Source organism: Durio zibethinus, chromosome 2 (genome assembly GCF_047325235.1).
Source record: "Durio zibethinus cultivar Kanyao isolate XHJ-2024 chromosome 2, ASM4732523v1, whole genome shotgun sequence".
NCBI lineage: Eukaryota > Viridiplantae > Streptophyta > Magnoliopsida > Malvales > Malvaceae > Durio > Durio zibethinus.
Window position 1 is genome coordinate 8,053,592 of NC_143163.1, and position 27,414 is coordinate 8,081,005.

The window sequence follows — 27,414 nt, forward strand, 5'->3', positions numbered from 1 at the left end:
TCCCAATACTCCTATAGGGTGTCTATCCCACAAAACCCTACAACTCTCTTACATTTTTTTCTCATACCTAACCCTGTAGAGACTTCACCTATTTATAACCATACAAACTTGCCCATTAAAAATCTCACTCCTCTTAGAATTCTTCTCCTGTAAGTCAAACTTCCCTATTAAGAATCTCTTTCCTTTTAGAATTCTTTTCTTACAAGTCAAACTTACCTATTAAGAATCATCTTTCTCTTAGAATTCTTCTTTTGCAAGTCTTCTTGTTCATCAAGCAATATCTGACAAATCCCAAACAAATCTCTAACAAATCTCAAACAAATCTCTTATGAGATTTGAGTCATTATTCCCAACAAGCTTAAAATTGCTGGATCTTTCCTTAACCCATACAAAACATTACCAGTACTATTGAAAACTAACATTAAGTAACAACCCAAACGTTAATGCAAAAGAAAACACGAGGAAGCCGTTCTAAAATTTAAGTTGCCAAAGAGAAGGAAGCAATTAAACAGAAGATTATCATGATTCATAATACAAGCTTTCAGCATTTCAGCGACAAACAAGCAAAAGCCCAAACTCTGTGGACATAAGATTAGCTTTTCAATAACAAAAATATAATATACATATTTAAACTTTGGGTATGCACTTCAATTACTGCCCTCTTCATTAACCAAATCACTTCTAAGAACAAAACTCTCACAATTTCTCTACGCAATTACGAATACTCTATGCAGCTAATAGCAACACCCACCAACTTGAAAGAATAATAATATTAATCAAATTTAAGTATACCTTGTGCTGTTCCTCCTGCCCCACCACTTCTTTTTCACCCTGTCAAGTGCACCTTCTTCATTTCCAAGTTTATTCAACACCACTTTTGTTTCTCGTAATCTTGCTGCATAATCCTTCTTCCAAGTTTCAAACATCTGCTTCAATCTTCTAAGCTCGCAGTCTGGGTTCAGGCTTGCTTCAACCTGACCTGATTTTACTTCCACCAAAAACTTGGCATCATCACCGAAAACTTGACTCCTCTGCTCAAATTCCTCCGCCAGCCGACTTATAACACTCAAGCCTGCACTCATTGGTCTCAAACCATTGTTCTCAGGGCCCTTATGATTACTTCCTGTATCCCAGCTATACTCTTTTTCATCACTTGCATTAACTGATGCATCTGAATTTCTCTCTGACTCATCAACTGCTAGGCTCTTCTTTGCAATGGAGAGACTCGATTGTAGAGACCTCATTTGTTTCTGCCACACTTCTTCCATGGACTTCATTTTTAGCTCATACTCAGACCAACGGCTTTCATATTGTTGGAGCCTTTGGTGGAGGATATCATTTTCCTCTTCTTTCACCCTCAGAGCAGCCTCAGCTTTAAGAACTCGTCGCTGTAGTTCAGCAAGAAATGATGATTTGACCAGCACCTCATCTGATTCATTTGCCTGTATCAGAATTTATAATCATTTAGTGTCTCAAATGCAAATAATATAATATGGATGAATTCACATATCTTCCAAGAAAATGTTGGAACTAATTAAAAGCAATCAATCACAACTTATAGAGACTGAATAAGAATATAAATCAGAAGAATGCTGAAAATTTAGAGTCCGCATAACAGTTAAAAGAAAGATTCAAAAACAAAAATAGGGGTCATAGAACTGATTGAAAGATTGATCAGCAAACTGTTTGGAATAACAATTTTGTTGATAGTCTTTCGCAAGACTGGACCTATATTTCACAAGCAGTGGGACGGCATCTTTAATAAACTAAGAAAAGTTTGGAAAAATGACAGGAGATGGAAGAAGACTGGAGGAGCTGTGAGATTAAAGCCAATTTTTTGAAGTGTTGGTATTTAATATCCCAAAGCATCAATAACAAGATATTGAGTAGTGATTGAAGATGCATCATAACAAAAGAAAAAATAATATTTAACATCATTCTCCAGATACAGCAAGAAGGGAATGCTATTTGATAAGTATTTAGTAATAAAGAATTACATGAAAAATCGCACCATAAGTACAATTTATAAGTTAAACAAAGTAATATGGTCATTGTACCTTAGAGCCTCCAGATTTGAGCAATCCTATATCTTCAGAGCATCTTCTGACCAACCAGCCACGAATAACTGCAGCATATAGCACACATAATCATGAAATTATACATACAATTTTTAGTGACATGATTTCAAACTATGACTTCACAGAAAAAAATGTCTAACCTAAACCTGCTTTGTCATATATCTTTCTAATCTTAGCAGCCAAAACCAAATTTATCCAATTCACTTAGGAGGGCATTCATTTTCATACATGGTTAAATGTTTGCCAACCAAACTTTTTAAATTTTGCAGGAGTTATATAAGAAATGCACTTCGACGTATTTGAATATCTTTAACATAAACAAACTGGTATTGAAATACAGAGACATCTCTATCCTGAAATTGACCACATCATGGCAGCCAGAAGCCCAAGCCACTTTCAGTTCTTTTGAACTCAAGTTTCAAGAAAACACAAAGAGGCATTATATTGCTTTGCAAGTTTATACTTAAAATTCAAGGGGACAAAAAACCCTGTATACGCACCTGATTGTATCACAATTGATGCATCAGTAATGTTCTTGAATGTTTTCTTTGCATTCCTGCCTTTAATCTGCTTTTGTATAATAACAGCAGCTCTATGTCTCTGCAATAAGACAGCATATTTTTTCCTGGTTTTCTCTCCTCTGACAACTGTAGTAAGAGATGTAGAAAAATCAGGTCTTGACAGTTTCTTATTTTGCGTAATATAATTTAAAGCAATAAAAATCAGAAATGGGAATACATGACTGCAGGGTAGCAATTCCTCTTTGAAGCTCCTTAAAGTGGCGGCGAGCTTGATACCCTCTGAAGCAGCTTTGAACACATAAAATGCCATGAAGAGTATGATTTCTTGTATCCTCAAGAACCCCAATCTGCATCAATTATTAATCATATATCAGTCCATCAAGATCAAGAAAAGACACATGTTGCAAGTTATTTTAAATTTTTTTCTATCAAGATATACAATTACTAAACTCCGCCTATGCGTTACAACACTGCCAGTCCCAAACCCGAATAAAGAGAGGTTTGTGAAGGATGACAGCCACTGTAAAACATAGTCAAACCATAATGAGAGACCAAAATAAGAATTTTCATCGAGTCATCGCCTCCCAACAGTGTGCTACATCGGAGTCAGGGTTTAGTGTGAAATGGGCAAGGGTTGTTAGTTCGTCGCTTGGAAGTAATGCGCCACATTGCCACCTGGATGTGGTGTCAAATAGGCAATGATTCTCATGTTTTAATGAAGGAAAATGAGTAAAGAAGTAGTAAGGAAGCTAGTCCATGGCAGCAAGTTATGCTTAGCTACTTGGAATATAAGATTATTAACTGGTAAGCTAGTACAGGTAAGAGAGGTCATTACTAGGAGAGGAATTAATATTCTGTCTCCAAAAAACTAAATGGGTAAGGGAAAAGGATAGAGAGATTAAAACATAAGACGCTAAGCTTTGGTACACAGGTAAAGAAAGGAGTAGAAATGGAGTTGAGATAATTGTAGATAAGAATTTGAATCATGATGTAGTTGAGGTTAAAAGAAAGGGAGATAGAATTTTAAATGTTAAACTTATTTAGGAGAGGAAACTGTGACATTTGTGCTTATGCTCACAAATAAGACATATCAAACGGAAAAAAAATTGTTTATCGAAGGAGACATGAATGATCACGTAGGCAAGGATTGTATTGACTTTGAGAGGGTGCATGGTACATCTGGTTTTGACGAAAGAAACAATGAGGATAATATTTTAGAGTTTGCTACTACATTTGACCCAACTATATTAAACACATGTTTTAAGAAAAGAGAATCACATTTGGTGACTTTTAGGAATGGGTCAAACACTAGTCAAATTGATTTTTTTTTATGAGGAAAAAGAATAGAAGTAGTTGTATGAATTGTAAGATTATACTGAGTGAGAGTGTAATAACACAACATAAACTGCTAGTTCTAGATATCTTTCACCTCCGATGGTCAGAAAAGATACATCAAAGTCATGAACCACATATTTAGTAATGGAACTTGAAGGGGAACAAAATGTTAGCTTTTAAAGATAAACTCGTAAAACAGATTGATTGGAAGCCTGATGAAGATATAGAAATAATGTGAGAAAATGCTAAAGAGATGCTTAGTGAATCTAAGGGTCGTGCACCATTAGGAAAGGAATCTTGGTATTGGAATGATGATGTGAAAATGACAATTAAGCTAAGCAGGAATGTTATAGGAATTTAAAGAGCAATAGGGACAAAACGAGTTATCTGAAGTATAACACAACAAACAAAAAGCTAGAAAGGTTATTTGATATTCAAAGACTAGGATCCATGAGAAATCATATATAAAACTAGAGACAAAAGACAGAGAAATATAGTTGTTCAAAATTGCTAAGATGAGGGATAAGAGGAGTAGGGATCTTAATGGTGTAAGATGCATCAAAAGCAATGAGTGAAGGATGAGGAGATTAAGTAGTGATAGTAAGATTATTTTGATAATCTCTTTAATGGCAATTTTGAACATGATATAGGTGAGCTTAACATACCTTGTAAGGATATAAATCATGTGTTTAAACATAGTGTTAAAAGGTATGAGGTTAAAGAGTCTTTAAGAATAATGAAAGCAAAGAAAGCTATAGGACCAGATGAAATCCCAATTGAAGTTAGGAAATGTTTGGATGAAATAAAGATAGGATGGTTGACAAATCTTTTCAACAAAATTTGGCATACTCAAAAGATGCCAGAAGAAAGAAGGAAGAGTACTCTAGTGCCTTTATATAAGAATAAAGGAGATATACAAAATTGTTCGTACTATCGAGAAATAAAACTTATGAGTAATACCATGAAACTTTGGGAGAAAGTAATTGAATGTAAGTTGCGACATGAGGCTACTATTTCCAAAAACCAATTTGGGTTTATGCTAGGATGCTCCACAAGAGAGACAATTCACCTATTGAGGCTTTTGTTAGAGGGTTTTCAAGCGAGAAAAAAAAATCTACATGGTATTTAGCGACTTAAAGAAAGCATACATTAGAGTTCCCCGAAAAGTGTTTTGGCAGGCCTTAATAAAGAAAGGAGTTCTTTTAAAGTACATTAACATAGTTAAAAATATGTATGAACAAGTTGTAACAAATGTGAGGATGTTTAAGGGCTTGACTAATGGCTTTCCCATTACCTCAGGATTGCATCAAGGCTCAACACTAAGTCCATTTCTTTTTGCGTTAGTTATAGATGAGCTCACTGAACATATCCAAAATAAGATGCCATGATGTATGTTATATGCTGATAATGTAGTTTTAATTGCTAAAACAAGTGATGATCTTAATGTGAAATTAGAATTATGAAAACATATATTAGAGTCTCAAGACTTTAAATTGAGTATATCTAAAACTAAATATATGGAATGTAAGTTTAATAGTAATAGAGAAGTGAGTGCTAGTGTGACTAAGTTGAATGGTGAGGTAGTACCAAAGAGTAGTCATTTTTTAAATTTGGAATTAATTATTCAAAGCGCTGCTAAGATAGAAAAAAATGTAAATGATAGGATTCAAGCAGGATGGATAAGGTAATGAAATGAGTCGGGTGTGTTGTGTGATCGCAACATGCCTTTAAAGTTAAAGTTGAAGTTGTATAAAACATCCATAAGGCTGCCTTGTTATGTAGGACTAAGTGTTGGGCCATTAAGAAACAATATAAGAAGAAAATGAATGTGGCTGAAATGAGAATGCTTAAATGGATACGTGGTAAGACTAGAAAAGACAAAATCAAAAATGAAGAAATTCGAGAAAAATTAAAGGTAATCCCAATTGAGAAAAAAATGGAAGGGCGTTTGAGACAGTTTGAACATGTGAAATGTAGGCCCATCTATGCATCAATTAGGAGAATGAGTTTTCTGAATTTGGGAGAAACCAAAACTTCTAAAGGTAGGCCACGAAAGATGTGGGTGCAAGTAATAAGAAAATATATGAGAGTTAAAGAAGTAGATGAAAAGGTTATTTGTGATAGAAACGAGTGGTGCAAGAAATTTAAAACTACGACCTAACATGATTCCTTTTTTTTTTTTGTATTTCATACAATCGACCCCAGAGTTATAAAATATAAGTTTTAGTTTATTATTGTTGTTGTAAAATATACAGTATACAAAATCTCCTCAAGAACCTCAATCTGCCCAAAGAGTCTTTGTTACATCAATCTAACCCAAGGTTATTAAGTACATGGATGTTCTCAAGCATTTCCATTTTCAATTACTAGTATTGTTAGCGATGTTTTCACATTTCATTTGGCTTTCAAATTGTTCGAGGCAAAGAGTTACAAAGTATGATTTCTATAATCTTCGTCTTTTACATTAAATAGTTTCAACTAAGAACTCGTGTTCATAGGGTAACAAATTAATTATTCTAGTGCATTATAGATTCTTATCCATGCATCTGATTTTAGTTAAATTCAAACTTGAAAACTATAACATTCTAAATGGTTCCTGAAAAACCATATGAGGTCATGAAGAAAAGGGGGTATGGGCTTTCAAGGATTTTGGGCAAAAACCAGTGTGTAGAACTGTTTTCACCATATGCATTCTATTTAACTGGCTCATCATTATTTATATATATTTAAAAATACATATTACGTTATATATATATGTATATTAAATAATGACAATGTCAAAAAAAAAAAAGTAAGATTTCTATAATCTTCTTTTACATTAAATAGTTTCAACTAAGAACTCATGTTCATAGGGTAACAAATTAATTATTCTAGTGCATGCATTATAGATTCTTATCCACGCATTTGATTTTAGTTAAACTAAAAAATGAAAACTATAACATTCTAAATGGTTCCTGAAAAACCATATCGGGTCACGAAGAAAATGGGGTTTGGGCTATCAAAGATTTTGGGCAAAAACCAACATCTAGAACTGTTTTCACCAAATGCATTCTATTTAACTGGCTCATCATTATTCAGCAGCGAAGGCAGTCAAATGCTGCAAAACTTCCATACCAAATCCAACCAACCCCACTTCCCCTTTTCCTTAAAAGGAGCCCCATAAAGAGAGGGGTTCATGGAGCTAAGAAAAGGGTAAATCACACAAAATGAACCAATCATAATTCTTTTACTGTACCTGCCCAGTACGGAAAAACAATTTTGTGTAGCCAACTTGATACATCTCAGGCAAAATGTTGAATTGATGAAGAATTGCAACTGAAACACTCAGCGGATCTTGTGAGGCAACATTTTCCAATAGAAGAAAACCATACCTGAGAGGCACAAAACAAACCAACACCACCAATGAGAAACAGCCAAAACCCAGAAGAAAAAATGGAAAAAAAAAAAAAAAAATCAGACTCTTAACAGTTATGTACAAACTCTCAAAACTGTCTAAATGGGAAAGAAACAAAAAGGTAAATGCTTCTTCCTTTGACATAGAGAAAATGATTCCCTCTTGCTTACCTTCTAGCAAACTTCTGGTGAGACATTCTGGTGGGAAAGCCAGACCGTGATATACGAACAACCTCTAGGACTCCACAGCATCTCAGTTGCTGCAAAACAAGTCCTTGCTCATATGATCCAGGAGACTGAAAGTTGTTGGGCTTTATACAACGTATGAAATGTGGAGTAGTGCTCTCTAGACGTTGCATTAGTTGGAAGAGTTGACTCTATATTGTAGAAAGTAACACAAAAAAAAAAAAGGAATAGAGGATAAATTAACTATTAACTATAACATCCAAAAAAGGCGTTCTATTCAAAAAGTAATAGACTTTACATACCATAAACAATATGTTTCTATTCTAAGGAAAAATATCTAGTTTCTTTCATACTACCATATCCTACATTCAGAAAAAGGTTGAATTACTTTTATATGCCAACCACGTAAAAAATTTTGAATCAATATTTCATCTGAGACCATAGTAAGTTCACTGAAAATAACATCTATGGAACACTGCACGAGAAACAGTAATCTGAACAATAGGATAACAACCTCCACATCTATTAATCTTAAATACCTCATTAATCACTGGGATTGTTATGCCTCATATCCATATATGCAAGATGATTTCATCTCTTAAGTTAAGGAACATAAAGTGGGAAAACGTCAAATCAAACTACCAGTGACAAGACAACTTTTAAAACCATGCATGACCTGCCTCCATTGAACACAGCAAGTACAACTCATACTAACAATTAAACAATCATCATTGGCAAAGGCAAAAAAACATAAGTCAATAAGCAATGAAACTAGTCTTTCCATGACTGAGAAAAATCAGAATTAAGAGATTCATGTTTTAGTTGAAAAGGTTGTAAATGCAGCACAGTAAAAGGTGGAATGGTGTATCAACAGATTTAAATATAGACCAGATTAACCAGAAGCAAGAATCACATATGATGGAACACCCACCCCAAATGGATCAGGATTTCCTTTCATGCAACTAAAAAATGAACACAAGAATTAGAAGAGGACAAAAGAAACTTCAAGGTTAAGATAAACAATGGCCGATTTTAGCTTAAGACGTGTATGAACCTCATATCCTAGAGCAAGAAGCAACAACTTATGCAAAAGCATCGAAAATTTCATAAAATGTCAAGTAAAAGTAATGAATTAATTCATGCACAAATGAGAAAATCAAAACTATCTGCTGCCCTCTATTAAATAGAAAGAATGAGAAAATACAAATTTAGAACTAAAAGAGGACAAATGAAACTTCAAGGATAAGATAAACAATGGCCAATTTTAGCTTAAGATGTGTATGAACCTCATAACCTAGAGCAAGAAATACCAACTTTTGCAACAGCATTGAAAATTTCATAAAATGTTAAGTAATGAATTGATTCACGCACAAATAAGAAAATCAAAATTATCTGTTGCCCTCTATTAAATAGAAAGAAAAAAAAAATACAAATTATTAACATGTATATGCTAGTGCATGTTATTCCGTAGAAGCTTCTTTCACATATTCATACTTATTATATAATTAAGATTGTTCATACTGAAGCAAGGGAACACTTGAAATTTGGAAAGGACTTCACCTTAAATTTTGTTGCAACACTTAGCTTTTGAGAATCTGCACCACCAGCTTTATGTAAAGGACCAACAACAGGCCTTTCAGATTGGTTAAGCATATTTGATGCAAATGCCTGAGGAAGGTGACATGAACACGAGGACAGTAGTTGAATTGAATCCAGGTGCAGTAAGTCTCTGTTCTTCTCTAGAAATCCAGTTGTGTCATATGTAACCTGAGTTAAGGAAGAAAAAGAACTGTCAAATTGTCAGGTAGCAAGAATAAATAAAACCTGAAAGTGACACATCTTTCTTCCACCAACAATACTTTTAACAATGAAAAACTAGATGCAGGCAGCACCTTTGACACACAAAAAAGGAACACTGCAATTGACAACCAACGAATTAGAAAGGTAAATACCTCTCCTGCAAAATGAGAGACAGTGAAAGCTTTTTCTCGTTCTCCCCTAAAACAAGGGTTGGAATTCAGATGCTGCTTGAGCTTGTTGGCAAATGTGAAGTCAGTGCCATTTGGAAAAGTGGACTCCTCATCTAACAGAGACAATAATCCCAAAGGTTTCTGCATAAAACTTAAAAATTAAGATTTGAAGCACATTTTATAAATTAATGCTGCAAAGAATAAAAGATATCAGTACTAGAGGCAAGCATCAAATTTCAGTTAAATTATTGCTGTCATTCCTGCAATTTCGACCTTCAAATCCATGAAAAAGATGGGGAAAAATAAATGATATATATATATATATACACACATGCTTGTCATACTAGAAATGTAGCATACACAAGATATGTATGTACATTCTGATTTAATGCCATGTAATATGAATAATTTGAAATGCTATCAGAAAAATATATATATCTTAGCATATCATGCATATTGCATACGATACAAAAGCAACTTTTGTTGAACCAAATGCCAAGAGTGCAGGAAACATACCATGAAAGCTAATTTGTCATTTCAAAATTATAAGATAACTTTTTCCTTTTTTTTTATACAATTAAACCAAAAAGGTTATGAGACATGACAAACAGCAAGTTCAAAATAACATCAAAGCAGGACAACCTCTGCAGGACCTTCAAGTAATGACATTTGTCAGAAAGCGCTTCACTATTTCCTACACCGAGCACATACAAGGAAAGCATACCTTGAAGCTGAAGCATTAAAAATGAACTCCTTACCTTTTCAAAAAGATTAAGACAATCTTGGTTGTCATCAAAATCAACTTTTGCCCAGTCAATGCCATCTTGTATATATTCCTAAAAGGGAAAAAAAAGGACAAACAATCATTGTAAAATTCAAATGTCTTTTTTGGATGAAATCAAATTAATTCTCAAAAACCAATAACTGACCAGAGCAAAAGCAAAGAATATATTATTATCTTTTATAAAAAGATTAATTCAAGAGTTGAGACTTTTCTTGAGCAAGGCGATCTTTCAGCATTATTCATTGGTTCATGATGGAGAATGCTTACACAAGTGCTTACTTTGATTGATAACTTCAATCATCATTAATTATCCAAAAAGGTAGTGTCAATCATCAACACTTAAGATTCAATGATTCATTACTATATTAACTCTTCCCAGCCAAAGAATGTGCACCGGAAAACTGTAGTATTTGTTATTACTTCATACTAATTCCTAACACTTTGAAGCCGCTATTGCACATTATTAATCCAGTGCAAAACTTACCAACTCCAAAAGATTGAAAAAATCTATTAAGTTTTAAGTCAGGTTCTATAAATTCCATGACAATTCAGATCAACCAAATCCAACCATAAGATGCAGAAAATAAAAGGTACCTCCTGCTCCAACTTGAATAAATGACGATTAAAATGCTGCTGTAATCTCTCATTTGCATAATTAATGCAGAACTGCTCAAAACTATTCCTCTGTAGAAACAAATCATGTTGAATGAATAACCAAAAAAAATGTAAATTTGCACATACAGGGAGCCACAGAGATAGAGAGAGTAAACATTATTGAAACATACATCAAATGATTCAAAGCCATAAATATCAAGAATGCTAATAGATCTGCCAGTTCGCCTCTTGCCAACAGCAAGTGATTTGTTAATTTGTTCTACCAGCCACTCAAACAAACATGCATAAATTGATTTTGCCAAGGCATCTCTTGTGTCAATCGCCTGAAAAATGAAAGAATATTTTTATTATGAATGTCAGCAAGTCTTAAAATGAGAAAATCAATAAAATTGCTTCCAACTGTAACAGGTTAGACTCTAGGACAATCATCGATCAGACATAGGCCCATAAACAATGGAGGTCAGAATCCCAAATAGCTTTAACTTTTGATATCAAATTAAGATATAGAAGCAAGCAGTTAGAGATTGTGTGAAGCTGAAGTGTCATGCATGAATCGCACATCTAAACATAATAATTAAGATAATTTAACTCATCCTACAGAAATGAAAGTAAAATCTTGCAATTATAAATTTCATGCTCATTTAGATAAGCATAGACAGCAGTACTGTGAAACCAAAGATGTTATATCATCAAATTCAGTCATTTTTGGTTCACTAATTTGATTCTTCAAACATGGCAAAGCAGTCATATCCACATTAATTTCCATAATCATGGCATCAATTCAGAGATTTCCCTCAGATGAAGAGGAGAGATATGGACATAAGGTAGCATAGAATGCAAACAATATTTGGGATCAAAGCAACTCAAGCCTTTTTCCAGCCAGCTTCAATAAACATGCAAGTCTTCAGACATGACAAAGGAAAGCCATGAGGAGAAAAAGGACGCCGCAAGCATGTTATTAAAATTTATGCATAGAGAAATTCTTGATCTGAAGAAACCATCTTTTACATGCTCTATCTTAAACTGAGATAGAATACTTACACTTTTTATGCCCTACTAGACAAAATATAGTATTTGTAAAGAGAAGGATTCTTACCTGTGATAATGTAAGTTTTTGGACAATATTATCATTACCAACTCTCATTTTGCGAGTTGATAAAGCCAGATTAAGGTCCATAGTGTCACATCCAATCAACTTAGCAACATTGATTAGACCTGAAAAATAATATTATAATCATCAGAGAGACCAGATGAAGCTCAAGCAAAAGCAACATGAATAAAATAAAGAAGACCGTTTTTTAAGCAAAAACAAGTGACATATCACACTAAAAAACAAAATACAAGAAGGCATATCAGCAGCATTAGAAAGGAAAAAGAGATAGGAGGCAAATGCAACTGCCTAATAGAATGGGAAAATAAATAAAAACTAAAAAGGAGAAAATCTAGCATACAGGACATTGTATCTTCACCCTGGCACAAAGTACTGCCGACAAGAAAAAATCTGCCAGTAAAATCACTGAAACAACAAACAGGTGTAACAAACAAATTGGACTCTAATATCAATTTCTAAGCATCCTAACTTAAAACTAATTGGCAATAAGTAAAGATACATAACTTAAGCATAAGGCCACAGCAAACTCTAAACTTAACTAATGGAGGATAACACCACATAATAGTCTATAGTTTGAATTTCTCCTATGCCTCCATTTCATTTTTCCCTTTCCAAGTAAAGTCTATTATCAAGAAGTAGAGGAGTTTGAGGGGGAAGGGTAGGGGAAAGGCTATATGGATGAATTGTCTAACATCTATGAAGGGTCACAAGGTATAACAACAACGATAATAGAATTTAAAAGCATGAGGGCAATCCAGTTGGTAAGAGTCTTTTGACAGTGGTTTTTGGAAATTGCTTACTTTCATCTGCGACAGCTTCAACATGGTTTTCATTATCAATTATGATGAATGAGATATTTCCGAGCCACAGAACTGCAGCAAGCATTGCAAAGACACTCTCTTGGTCTTCTTTGTTAACATGGACAACATCTAAAGCTTCCTGAAATTAGACACATAAAAAACAGTATATGCCAATTACTTTCTCAGTTTTGAAATGACAAATAACTAAATGGATGGAAGAGATATAATGAATGAGAAATAAACAAGTACCTTGACAATGCGAAATTGTTCAGCATCATCAACCCCAGTAATAGAATAGCAATTACTCTGCTTCAAATATTTATACTCGTTCACATCCTTCAAATTTAGCTTCTCTGTAGGCCAAAATTGAATGAACAACGGCAAAGAACATAATTTAATATCGCAAAAAATTGAACACGATTCTTCAAAATCACATAATTAGGAGATTATTCCAGAAAACTAACAGCATAAAAGGGAAGATAACAAATAACCTAGTTAACTCATGGATACTTTTCTACTACCACATTTAGGAGAGTCAAACTCAAAACCATAACATATAATATTGAGCACCTAATTGTGGAAAACTCTAATTTGCTACTGAAGATCCAAAGCATACCCTAAGACATGCTCAAAAATGAATAAACATGACCAATCTAGCAAAAAAGAACAAACTTGTATCCCTAGTTGTCGTCAACAAGAAGTATATTAGACCAAAGTTGATAAAATATATAATAGCAACAATTATTACCTCTGAGAGCACTGGGAGCGCCAGCACAAAGTTGATAAAATATATGGTAAGACCTTTCTCCCTCTGCACATTGGACCACTCTAGACTGTTCATATAACAGATTAACTTAGCAACTCATACCTAGGAAAATAATAAAACAAATGACACAAAAGAACAAGGAGGTGTAATAAAAATTACCTTCTCCAATAAAACTGCCCAATTGGAGGAGAAAAGAAATTCAAACTTGATGTTAGTTACAAATTTTAGGAAGGAAAAATAAATATGCTCAAAGAAATGAATTTCATCTCAGGATCTCAGTAGTAAAAATGAGCTTACAAGTTTGAATCTTGGCCCCAGATATTTTTCCAGTTTCACTAAAGTGGATTTCAATCAACTTTCCCTGAGAAATATTCACCCAAAATATTAGTCCTAGAAGGCCATCTCATCAAATTTCACTAAGTGTGAAAACTCTATGCAAATTGACAAAATCAAAGAAAAACTTTTGAGAGCCATGAAAGAACAGGACACTTACAAAGCGGCTTGAGTTGTCATTTCTTAATGTTTTCGCATTACCAAATGCTTCTAAGATAGGATTGGTCTTCAATATTTCATATTCTATTCCACTTCCACCACCAAGAGCTGCCAAATATTGCATTGCTATCTTTGCTGTCTCAGTTTTTCCTGCTCCACTCTCACCGCTAGAAAAGCAAATAGCAACACAACCATTACAAACATGGACAAATGCAATGAAAACAACCAAATCAGCTATAATAAATCCCTGAGATGTGCTCCATTGATTATGATCAGATATTTTACAATACAAATTATTAAAATGTAATTTAAAGTGATGAAATTTAATAGTTTACATTCAACATCACATATTTGCAGAGCTGAATTAAGGTAGCCCAGCTACCAAAAAGTAAACACATGGATGCAAGTCAGAGAACAAAATATTACACGTCCACAGACAAGAAAGAGTCTATACAGAGATAAATAGAAATAAGGAAAGTAGGAAAAATAAAGGGAATCTCATTGAAAACTTACTAAGGGTGAAAACTTACAAAAAATACCTTACTAATTTAGGTGCAACCTTAGACATCCAAAACATAGAATGAGTCAAAACTCAGAGCACCAACTTTAATAGGCAGCAAAGTTAGAGATAATTCTTCAAAAACTCTACTCCCTTGCATGTCTTCACTGTTGGACATCCTAACTCAATTAAGGATTAATTACAGAAAGAGTCAGTATGCATGTCCCACAGTCCCAGCATCTGACAAGCCATGAACTTTTAGTATTTGATCATCCTTATCACCACAGACAGCAGAGCAGCATAACAAAGCATATTTATAGCCAAAGAGAAATCGGTTGCTTTTGTAGGCAAACTATGATATTTTTATTCACAATTACCTACAAAATGTGTTACTAGTTTTCCATTCTCAAAATAAGAAATAAGAAGACATCTGTAAGTATGCAGCTAAAATAAATTGGTTGAATCCATGTAAAGAATATACTCAGAGAAGGAAAAAGAAAAGAGACCAAATACCAACCTTATGATGATAGATTGATTTACTTCATCTGCACAAAAAAAAAAAAAAAAAGCAAGAACCATATTAAAACCTCAAACTCATGATAACAACAAAATTAATAAAAATAAAAACCAATCTAACAACTTTAAGAAACTGAAAGTACCTCGTGTCATTTCCCAGATGGCTGTGTCTGCGATTGCATAGACATGTGGAATCTCAATGGATTTATCCTTGTATGCTTCAATGTAGTCATTTCCATATAAAGAAACTTTTTTAAAAGGATTGATAGCAACCAAAACTGGTCCTGCCTTTGTCTATAATGAATATGATTACAACAATAACAGCATTAGTAAAACTCTTTTCAGGGCAGGTTCAAAATTAATAGAAAGTAAGTATGAGCTCTTACATATATCATATCTTGATTGTATCTATATTGGAGATTGAACAAGACTGATGGCTCATTTAAATAACTAAGTTGCATGAGATCATCCACACCATCAAGGATATCGGGATTTGCAGGTATCAAACTATCAGAATTCACCTTTAAAACCTACAATTGGAATACAATTAAATGAATCAACTATCTACTTAATATAAGAACTTATACTTCATGCTTTCTTAACATTCCCTTACTTTCCCATCAGGAAGAGAAATAACAGACTCAGTCCCTGTAGTTGACATTATCTTCCCCAGCTCCCAATTCCCGTTTGGAAGTTGAAACCAAGACTGAACCTTCTGTAACAGCAAGATTAAGTAATTCAGTAGTTGTGCAAGAGGTTTACCATAAACATGCCAAAGACTAGATCCTGTCAAAGCCGGAAGGGCTAATCTAATATCAAAACAAGGTACACAAATTACCTTTTTTGCAGCATAGGAAGTTATGTCACTCCACCTGTGTTCGATGTTAGATTTTGATATTGAAGGCAATGGTGCAGCTGCAGAGTCCAAGTCCTCATCATCCACAGAAGGCCTGTCCTCAACCAAAATATTATTCCCACTATATGGTGAATCCTCATTTGCCTGATCAGTATCAGCAACACCATTTTCAACTCTCTCAACAACCTTCACCCCTGAATCACAATTTTCAGAGCCGCTCAAGCTGGTTACACCATTATTTCCTGAATTTACTTCAGTATATCTGATGGGATCGGAAGTTGGAGAACCCATGAACCTAAAATCAATGGGCAAAGATTTAGTAGACCGGTGGGAAGGAGGAAACCCAATTTTCTGAGACATTTTCTCCTAAGTGTTTCACAACCCTGAGGGTTGAGCTTTAAGAGTATGTATCATGAATCAAATAAAGGATGAGATCAAAAAAGTAGATTTTTCATCTTTCACCAAAAGTTCCATCTAGCTTTAATATAAGACCCCACTCGAAGACTTATCCAGGTAATGCAAATGGCGGGGACCATTGTTTAAGATACAGACCCTAGTCCTCTTCAATCCTTGGTCACCATTAACAAGCTCAAAGCATAATTCATAAAGATGGTTAAAGCTTCAACTATCACAACTAGAATTTACTATACATTACATCACAACTTTATATAAGCCTTCAGCAAATTTAAATCCTCGATCTAATATCAACTTAAAATTCCTTAAAATCTTAAACCAAATCCTGAAGCTTCAAATAATTTCATTATTCGTTTCCATAAACGGACCTTACCATTTGGCTGCTTAAAAATATAAGAAATAATTTAAATAATATAAATAATAAGGAAATAAATAATTAAAGACTATTTCAAAGTAGTAGCCAAAAATTGTCAGAATTAGAAACTTTTCTTCATTTTCTCTATTTTCTGAGGAAACAGACAAGCACTAACCCTAAAAGACAAAAAAAAAAATAGCAAATCTAAACCGATCCAAGCAAGCAAGAAAATAGCGAATAAGAAACAGAAAATATCAAAATTTTATTCACTTACCTGACGAAAATTAACAAAAAAAAATAACTACTTCAAATCCAAGTGAGAACTTCAAAGCTTCGATCGATCTCAAAACCCTAGAAAACGTTCGAGATTCCAAATAATTAAGATTACTAAAGAAGAAGCAGATGAAAATGCCGGCAAAAGCAAAGTTCTCTCTTTTTAAGTTGAATCCTTGAAAGAAACTCCGTATCTACTCTTTCAAAAGAGTAGAATGATGGTGCACTGTTTGGTTTCTGAGAAAGTGCAGAGAAAAAAAATCAAATAGAAAATTCAAAGGCGTGAGGAGAAGGATGCAGCTTTTTTCCTTGCCTCCCCTTTTTTTTCTCTGCTTCACTGCCACACATAAAAACGAAAATCCATTTTTTTTAATTTGTGTAATTTTTCTTTTTAATTTATCTTTCCCTCACATTTTTGAATTTTGGAGGTTTTTAATTGCCAGATACCGTATTGCGACCGTATTAAAACAAGATTTTTAACGTTTTACGAATTTCAGCGTAGAAAGACGATTTTGCCACTCTTATTTTCGAAATATTGGCGACGTGGATTTTTTTTTTTTTTTTTTTACTAATTCTTTCAATCTTTTGAAGTTTGAACATGAAGTTCAATCTTTATCTTTATGTATTAGTCATAAAAAGAAAAAAAGTCAAATTATATCATATATTTTCGTATTTTGTCAAATTTTAACATTTAATTTTTATATTATAATTTATATAAATTTAATTTTATATTATTTTAATTTAATCACTAATTTTATTAATTTTTTATCATTAAAAATATTAAAGTGACTATTGATTTGATGATATAGATGATCACTTTGCTGGCATGACAATTTAAATTGATAAAATTAATTATTAAATTATATAAATAATCAATATACTCATATAAAATTTAAAATTTATTTTTATATTCGTACTATATTTAAAATTTAATCCCTCTAATATAAAATTTAAAATATTATAAAAATTTTTAGATTTTTTTTTAAATAATAAATTTATTTTTTTAATATTTTAATTGTTTTAATTTCATTTTTCAGATTTTTTGTATTCATTCAAAATTTAACATTTTTATATAAATTTAATTTTTTAATTTTTATTTTTTTATTTTTATAAAATTTTCCATACTTTTAATTTTTATATTTTTTAAAAAATTTTATAATATTTTATGTTTTTAGAAAGAGCTTATAAATTTTAAAATATTTTTACATGTTTTTATCTTATTTAAGTAAATAATAAATAAAAATAAAAAAATCTTCGTGCTTCATTATTTTCTTATTTTATCTCAGATTTTTAGACCCATTCACCTCAATAATACTATAACAGAATAAATTTTTAAAACCTATGTCTTTTTTATAATTTATTTATTATTTATTTAAAAATTAAAAAATAAGATAATTAAAAATATATAGAAAATTGTATAAAAATTCGAAAAAAGTTAAAAACAAAAAACTAAATATTTTGATTCAATAAAATATTAAATTTTGAAAAAATAAAAAAATTATTTTTATTTAAAAAATTAAAATATTGAAAAATGTGCATTTCATATTTTTAAAAACTAAAAATTTCTTAACAAATTAAAAATGCTAAAAATTTAAAAAATGAAAATCTAATTTTAAAATTTTGAAAAATATGATTTTCCAAAAAATTAAAATATTTAAAAATATTAAATTAATGTATTAAAGATATGGAAATTTTCTAAAAAAAAATTGAGATTTGATTTTTTTAATAAAAATTTTTTTTTAAAAAGTAAAAATAAATTTTGATTTTTTGGAAAGGTAAAAAAATATTATTTTTATTAGTAATTGTATCAATATTATTGATTTCAACTTGTATGAGTATGAGATTTTTATGAAATTATATTAGAAAGATTAAATTTTAAATTTTGTATGAATATAAGTACTATCTTATATATATATATATTATTATATTATTATATATATTATATAATGACATACATAAATAAGTTTGTCACATAAACGTTTATGTGGATAATTCTCCTAAATAACACATAGAATAGTTTTTTAAAATAATAAGATAATTTCTTTTAATTATAAATTAGATAATTTTAAATTTATTCAAATATCAAAATTATTCAAATTACAATTGAATATCAAATTAATTTAGAGATATTTTTTGATTAAAAATATAAATATGAATTTTATTTTTTTTAATAAATAATTTTAGTTGTTTAAGAAATAACCTTATTTAAAAAATTCAAAAATTTTTCATTCTAAATTTTTAAATAATAAGATCACCAAAATTATTATATTCATCTGAACTCTAATTATCAAATTTATATTTCAAATAAATGTAAAAAATTTAATATTATCTTTATCACTTATTATATCAATTTTAAATTAAAAAAATATTTTTAAAATTATCTATTTAATCCTAATTACCACTAAAAAAATCTTAGACTACAAATGTAACATGTTATACATCATTTAAAAAAAATTCAATAATATTTTTCCAATGTATATTATATTACTATTGCAATTTTTTTTATAATTTTTTTCAATATATATTTTATTGTTATCGCAATTTTATTCTTATGAAAAATAATATTTTTTTCAATTTATTTTTTCTTTTTTCACATATTTTCTAACATTTTTCATATTTTGCATAATAATTTAGTCAATATTACTAAAGTGAAAAGTATGCGAATACTTTTTTTATTATTTAATTTATTATTTAGTAATATATATTTTTATTTTTTTAAGAAAAGTATAATTTATTTTTATTTGATATAATTTTATAGTGTATAAATATGATTATAAACAAAAATATCTGAAAAAATGACAATTTTTTTTATGTTTTCAGAAAGTTTATTTTTGAACGACAAATTAATAAATATAAATTTTATATATGTTATAAGTTTTAAAATTTTAAATATAATTTTGAAAAGAAACTAATAGATATTAAATAAGTAAAATTTTTTCGTGCGTCACATGAATTATAATGTAGTTTACATAACATAACAATTGATTCATTTATTCAAGTTGTTACATCAACTAATTAATGCTCACATCATAAAGTCAAATATCCATAATAACATTTTCAAGGATAAAAATTGATGAAATTAGTAATTGTATTAAAATTATGAAATTAAAATAATATAAAATTTGAATATGTATAAATTATAACATATAGACTAAATTCTAAATTTTTGTAAAATACAAAAACCTTAAGCATAATTTGACAAAACAAGGATGATCCCATCTTTCGAGAAATTCAACAAATTATTTATTCTTCTTTCCGAATTAAACCTAAACTACAATATATTTCTATTATCTATTAAATCAAATCACCCTTAGTTTATATTATAAAAAATATATAAGTTTCACGTATACATTGCTAAAAGATACTAGTATTATAATATTTAAAATTTATTTTATCTAATAGATCTAGACAAATCTACCGAAATAGATAGGAGCCATGATCCTCCTAACAAATTTTTGATAATCCTATAATTTATTTTTTCAATCTTTTAATATAAAATCCGACCTCCTTTTCTAATTTGATTTATTGTTTCAGCTCTTTTTATAAATTTATTGACTTTATCTCTATGTTAAATTTGTACACACCGGTTGAAAAAAATTACTATGATGATGAATGGATAAATTTTTTTAGATATAAGCAAACATAAATATTGTCAATTGTATGTTATTATTATTATTATTTTATTATAAAATTTAAATGATTTTATTATTTGTCAATTCAGTTAAATACATTATTAATAGTATAAATTAAATTACATTATTTTCAAAATTTACAAATAATATTGTAATTAGCATCAACATTTTTTTTTTCAAGCTTATGTGAATTTTTTATATCTTGAAAGAAATAAATTTATTGTATAAATTTTATTTAGTTTTAAATTGACACATACTTGAATGATAACATGTGAAGTGGAGTACCATTAGTCGCAAACATCATCATTTCAATCTCATGATGTATATTATGCTATGCAATGGCCATGGTTATCAATTTATTTATTATAAATACACGCAGAGGAAAGATGTTTATGGATATTTTAAAAAATTAAAAAATTTGAATCAAACTTTTCGTTTGCATGCTCCTAAAATTTTTTTTCATAGACACTACTCTATTAACAAAATTAATAAATTTATCAACATTTTTTATATATATAGTAAGTGGACGGACACTTTAAAAAAAAAATTTGGGTGAAAAAAGTGTAGTTAAAATTTAAATGAGGAAAAAAGTAATAAGTGTAAGGGCAATTTAGTCAATATTGACGTTTGAGACAATTCCTCACATAAACGGTGGAGGGAGTCAACGGAATCAGCGGTGTTTCAAAGGCAACCGTTGGATTGATAACGAGCGGTTAGAGATGGTGCAAACGTGGAAGTTAAGGGTAGGTGAGTACGGCACTCTAAGACCTTGTCCAGAAAGCTGGCTATTGATGCCTGAGGCTGCAAAGATTGGAATCAGATGTTTGGGGACCTACGATGACTTACCTTTTATCAGCCAATTATATCCCTAGATTTTTTTTTTAATCTCTCGCATAGTATTTATATCGGTACACGTGGAACCGAAAATTAGAAAGTAGGAGGTGAGGAAATTGGAAAGAATGCCTTTTTTTTTTTTTTTTAATTTCCATTATTAGTTATTATGACAAATTGATAACAAATTAATTCTTAACTTACAAGCAAATTGTCGATACATGAATTATTCTTTAAGATTTAGACATCTTCAACTTTCATTACAAAAACATTATGTATTTTATGATTAATTATTAATTTATATTGAAATTTCAAATTTTACAAAAAACGAATTTAAAAATTTGTTACATGTTTCCTTAAATCATTTTTGCTTATATGATTTAAAAGTTTTACCAGCGATGTATAAAACAATAGTCTTCTTTTATAAAAATTGAAGAAAATTTTTTTATTCCATTATTTAGGGACATGAAATTAAAGTAACCAATATCATGCCCATGTCGTTTTTGTTTTGGCACTATATGTGTAAGTACTATTGTGTTTTTGGCGTAAGTTTCCGGTTTATCGACATTATTTAATTTTTTATGTATAAAATAATTTATAAACCACAAATAAATAAAATAAAATAAAATATTAAAAAAATAAAGTAAGTTATTGTTCAATAGCCTAATTTAATGAACATATATTATTCTTTAAGAAATTATGAAGAAAATAAAAATGATCATGAGAGAAAAAGTATTTAAAAGAATAAAAATAGTAAAAATATAAAAAAAAAATTATATCAAATGGTATGGATTAATAAAAAGCAAAATTATACATTAACCTAAACATATTGATTGTTTTTTCAAAATTGATACGCATTGGTGGAGTACCAATAACATTGTTTTAAACATTTAATCCTAATGAAACCTTGAATTTTTTTTATTTAGCAATACATCTTTTTTTAGGTCAATCCAAATAACATTATTTATTCCGAATTTAACAAATTTTTTGAAAAATTATCTTCATACAATCTTCCAACAAATTCAAAACCCAAATAATAATAAAAAAATTTCTTACATTTTTTTTTTGGCGTTAATTGACTCACGTCATTTAGGATTGGTTTACATGGATAAATTATAGATATAAAAATCCATGGAGTTGAGTTGTTGTTATAGTAGTTAATGAGCTACTTAATTTTACGTTTCCTAGTGTAATGAAGGTCCCCTGTCCCAATAAATATGCTGTGAAAGTTACATGATTAGCAACAATCCAACAAGTAGTAAACTTCAATTTATATTCATTTGGGGCCTGACATATAATAAAAATCATAAATATTGTATTGTTTCCATCCACTCGATGGAGACCACAAAAGGGTGGGATTGTGTTGGAGGATTATGCACATGTTAATAATTAATTACCTAATTCACAAGTCTTTTCATCCCTTAATAGTTGTCAAAATATTGCTTCATTTTCTTCATTTAAATTATACAAATTAATTTTGTAAAACTAAAATTAAGAGCCAAAAAGATGACTAATAAATTTAAGACTTTCAAATTTACCATTTAATTTTAATGTAATGTTATCGCTTTACCCCCATTTTTAATTATTTACTCGAACATCTAATTCAAAAATAAATATAATATAATAATATTTATATTTAAAAAAATTTAATTGCTAAAATTTAACTTTTCGAGTATTGCTAAAAATGATATATTTACCACTAATATTAAGTTGCGACTAGTGATTATATGTAATTTATAGCAATTTTTTTTTATTTTTTACCTAATATTTGATTCAATGATTTCATACAATGGATGGAATTGAATTTTTTTTATTTGAAAAAACAATTTTTTTATAATTCAAATTCAGGTTAACTTAAAATTCAGAGTTTACGGTTTATACATTCATTTTTTACAAAAAAAAAAAATAAATTTTAATAAAATTGAATTCAATTTTTAATAGCTTCTTTTAAACTTAAAAAAATCTAGAATCATTCGTTCCATAACGGATGGAACAGTGGGGCTGCCCTTAAACATGTTTACCCAATTCTATACTTATAGTTATTCCCATTCTATTCCTAGCTTGGATAGTGACACTATCATTGTTGAAATTCATTCAATTTCTCAACTCTCTCGTCATTAATGATCAAACCTTTTGGAACTTGAATACTCCATAATGTTTCACTTGAAAATGAAACATTGTAAGAAAAGATTCAACCTTGTAAGAAAAGATTCAACCACTGATGCTTGGATTTGACAATCTAACTTGGCATTAGGTGTAAGGTTGAAGCAGTGATTGGACTAAGGCAACAAATTATTGCTGTTCAAGCAAACTGATATTCTTCAGCTTTGGACTAGGAAAATCCAAGGAAGGATGCAGTGAATGATACATTGGCATTGCCTCATGTGTTCGCAGTTTCCATTGCAGAAAAAGTGAATATATATATATATATGTATAAAAGGGATAGAGCGAGGATAGTAGACAACTACCTCAATTATTGAAGGGTCTTGACTTACAGAGCCAATTGCCCGTTTGGTATATGAGATAGAGACTTGCAAAATTGCCTTCCATTGAAACAACGAGCAATCTTTAGACTGGTTACTTGGAAGCTTTATAAGATGGCACTTACAAGAAACTATATGGGATATGAAGATATGGCCTAATGGCTATCTATCTAGCTAGCCAATTCACGTCTATGGCAAAAGGCAAAAGGCAAAAGGCAAAAGGCAAAAGGCAAAAGGCAAAAGGCAAAAAGGTAATTCACAGGTCCTCATGGTTTCTGACCTCAAAAAGTTGGTTTAGATTAAAGGTTCTAGTGATGGGTCAGACCTAATTGTCATTGCCCCCTTTATAATGGCTTGGGTCCTTCAAAAAGAGATAAAGGATTTTCCATCAATAGCAAGCATTGGGGCAACTGATCCCCAATTGATTCAATTTTCCTCCACTGTGACAGCCGTCTGCAATGAAAAATCTTCTGACAAAATGGGAAATGCACATTAATTATGGATTGAAGGGTAACACTGTCACCTTTTGGAAACAGAACCAATATGGCTTTGATTCACATTCACCTTTTTTTTTCTTTTGCTTTTGGATAATGTCAAAGTTCTCGTACCCATTTTTTTAATAAATGAATCAGCTGTTTCTTGTTACTATGAGGTGGCGTACTGCTACAAATAAAAGTAGGTGAACGACAATGTTGGGGAACCATGACAGATGACCAATGGGACATTTACAGGTCATTTCAGACATCGGAAAATCTGAATATTTCATGTCATTCATAATATACATAACTAGTCCACCTCAAATTTCTTTTGCTAGACATGAACATAGAAGGATATCAGCTTGGCCCCTGTTTTCTGCTTGCCTTTGTTTTTAAGCAAAATTTTGCTAATATTAACGACTTAAATAGCACTTTGATGGGATTGTGGGCTTGATCCTTTCCTTTATGGAGATTTAGGTAAGAAGCAAAGATGTGTATTAGAGAGATTGTGATACTTAGAGCTCTTTTAAATTCATGTTTGATACATAAAATGATAGATAGGATAATTATTTTATATCATTTTTGGTATATATCTAAAAAAATGATAAGATTATAAGAAAGATTAATCATATTTTTAGTATAGGATAATTCAATCATATCAAAGTAGAGATAATTATTTTTAATCCATAATATTAAAGTTATATATTTTATTTGTTGAGAACGTGAAGTCTAGCCCCATGTTTTTTTACCAATTAAAAGGCTCAAAATCTTTTGTTTTTAACTGAATAATAAAAGCCTTACATAATAAAAAGGGAGCTAGATTTTTGCATGAAAAAAAAAAGTGAGTGGTGTCAAAAAGAGAAAAAGAAAGAACCAAAAAGAAAGAGAAAAAAAAAAAAGAAGGGAAAGTTGCTAGTTGAATAGAAGTCGACCAATGGTCTGATTGAGCTAAAATTTTACCAACACATTCATGATTCAATGTTCTACATTATAAATGATAAAGATCAGATTTAAAATTCTCTAGAAATAAATCTAAGGTGTATTTATTGAGTTATCTATTTGATGAGATTTCTTTAATTATCTTTTTAGTTGTTGATTAGCTTTAGTTTTAACTAGAAAAGAACTTTGTATATCCATTATTTGATAGTAAACTTTTTTTAGTGTTCCATGATTTTTTTTACTCTACAGTGGAGAGTTTTTCATGTAAATTTTCATATATTTTATTTTTCTTATATTGTTGATTATTAATTGTTATCTATTTGCTAGGGTTTATTGTAATATATTATTTCTATGTTGTTATGTCTGTTATTGTAGGCACAATAAATAGTATTAGAGCGCTAGTTATTTTTGAAATATTGATACAGTAACAACCCATGATAGAAATAAATTTTGTTTGAGATCATGAAGGGTGATACAAATTTTATGGTAAAATTAATAGCATTAAATTAGTCAATTTGGAAGCCTATAATAGATGACTATTTATACTGCAAAGACTTGTATAAGTCAGTATTGAGTGATTCAACTAAATTAGCATATATGAAAGATAAAAATTAGAGAAAGTTAGGCATAAAAATGCTAGCCACAATTAGAAAATGCATTGATATCAACGTATTCCATCATGTAGCACATGAGACAGATGCCCATACCTTTTGAAAAAAACTAGTAAAATTGTATAAGAAAAAGACATGTATGAATAAAGTTATGCTTATTAAAAAGTTTGTAACTTTACAGTATAGAGATGGACGATCGATTATAAAGCACTTGAATAATTTTTAAGATATATTCAAACAAATAACTACTATAGAACTTAAAATAGATGATGAAATGAAGACATTGTTTCTTTTGGGTTCATTACCAGACAACTGAAATACTCTAGTTATGACTATTCTTAATTTAGCTCCAGACTATAAAGTGACATTAGTGATGGTAAAAGATAGTATGTTTAATGAATAAGCAAGGTAAAAAGATTCGAAAGCTCTTATCACAAAGAACAGGGATAGAAACAACGATAGAGGTAAAAACTTAAAAGGCCATAATAAGTATAAATATAGATTCAAGTCCAGAGATAAAGTGAAGTGCTACCATTATGATAAACTCAGTCATATAAAGCAAAACTGTAAAATCTTGAAGCAAGAGCTAAAAGATAAAAAAACAAGAGTTTATATGATAACAATTTTATAGCAGTGAATATGGATAATGATTCAATTACTTTGATTTATACACATGACGATTGTAATCATATTGGTAACCTTGGCATTAAATGGATAGTTGACACTGAAATGACATATCATTGTACTTTTAAAAGGGAGTTGTTTATAACTTATAAAGTATAAGACTTTGGTTGCACTAAAATGAAAAACAAGATTGTGTTGTATATTGTTATGATCGATGATATAGTTGTATAAACTAGTACAGGTTGTATGTTGACTTTGAAGATTTTTAGACATATTTCAAATATAAGAATGAACTTGTTTATAATTAATGTCCTTGATAAAGAAAGATAGGAAAGTTGGTAAAAGAATGGACAGTGAAAGCTTTTCAAAAGATCTATGATAGTTACAAGAAAAAAATGATGCTGCATAATATAGAAGATATTGATGCAATTGAATGACAACCAGATAAATACCATTGAGGATGATGCTTTAACAAATTTATAGCACAAAAGGCTAGCACATATGAGTAAAAAAGGGTTACAAGTTTTGATAAGGTAGTCTCTTATTTTTTTGACCAAAGGTATATCTCTTGATTCATGTGATCATTGTTTGTATGGCAAATATCGTAGAATTTTTTTGATAAACATTTTTAGAAAAAATAAAATATATTAGAATTTATTTATTTTGATGCATGTGTTCCTATTGAGGTTAAGCCATTAGGTGGTAATAGATATTTTATTACTTTTATTGATGATACTTCACGTAAGACTAATGTGTATATATTAAAAAATAAAAGTCAGGCACTATTGTATTTTTAAAAAATTTATACTATAGTGGAAATGATGACGGTATTGCCTTTAAAGTGTATTCAGATT

General features: G+C 30.2%; 1 protein-coding gene and 1 pseudogene across 2 annotated transcripts; one reads left to right on the forward strand and one right to left on the reverse strand.

Annotated features, from left to right (window-relative positions):
• Positions 1 to 477: 477 nt before the first annotated feature.
• On the reverse strand, positions 478 to 17,284 carry LOC111309203 (myosin-1-like). Of its 2 annotated transcripts, XM_089749369.1 has the most exons (23): positions 16,966 to 17,284; positions 15,905 to 16,217; positions 15,680 to 15,781; positions 15,453 to 15,596; positions 15,210 to 15,360; positions 15,068 to 15,095; positions 14,053 to 14,218; positions 13,857 to 13,920; positions 13,542 to 13,646; positions 13,043 to 13,146; positions 12,794 to 12,932; positions 11,979 to 12,097; positions 11,053 to 11,205; positions 10,862 to 10,951; positions 10,242 to 10,319; positions 9,466 to 9,624; positions 9,074 to 9,280; positions 7,499 to 7,704; positions 7,170 to 7,305; positions 2,817 to 2,946; positions 2,579 to 2,725; positions 2,058 to 2,125; positions 478 to 1,442 (listed from the first exon to the last, which is right to left on the reverse strand). In XM_089749369.1, the coding sequence occupies exons 2-23, from the start codon at positions 16,211 to 16,213 to the stop codon at positions 783 to 785; spliced, it is 3,465 nt and encodes a 1,154-aa protein (XP_089605495.1). In that variant the 5' UTR covers positions 16,214 to 16,217; positions 16,966 to 17,284; the 3' UTR covers positions 478 to 782. The 2 variants fall into 2 exon arrangements, with proteins under 2 accessions (XP_089605495.1, XP_089605491.1); XM_089749365.1 differs by lacking the exon at positions 16,966 to 17,284 and having other exon boundaries at positions 15,905 to 16,316.
• A 4,031-nt stretch (positions 17,285 to 21,315) lies between these two features.
• LOC111308093 (peroxidase 50-like) overlaps positions 21,316 to 27,414 on the forward strand; it is a 33,178-nt pseudogene continuing 27,079 nt past the window's right edge.

Bases quoted from the DNA above. Each gene is read 5' to 3' on its own strand.
- LOC111309203 (XM_089749365.1), bottom strand. From the start codon at position 16,282: ATGTCTCAGAAAATTGGGTTTCCTCCTTCCCACCGGTCTACTAAATCT. The intron at 13,647-13,856 runs GTAAGCTCATTT...TGAGTTGCTAAG, and splicing joins TGGGGCCAAGATTCAAACTT to TTAATCTGTTATATGAACAG. The intron at 9,281-9,465 runs GTATTTACCTTT...TCCTTAACTCAG, and splicing joins TCTCTCATTTTGCAGGAGAG to GTTACATATGACACAACTGG.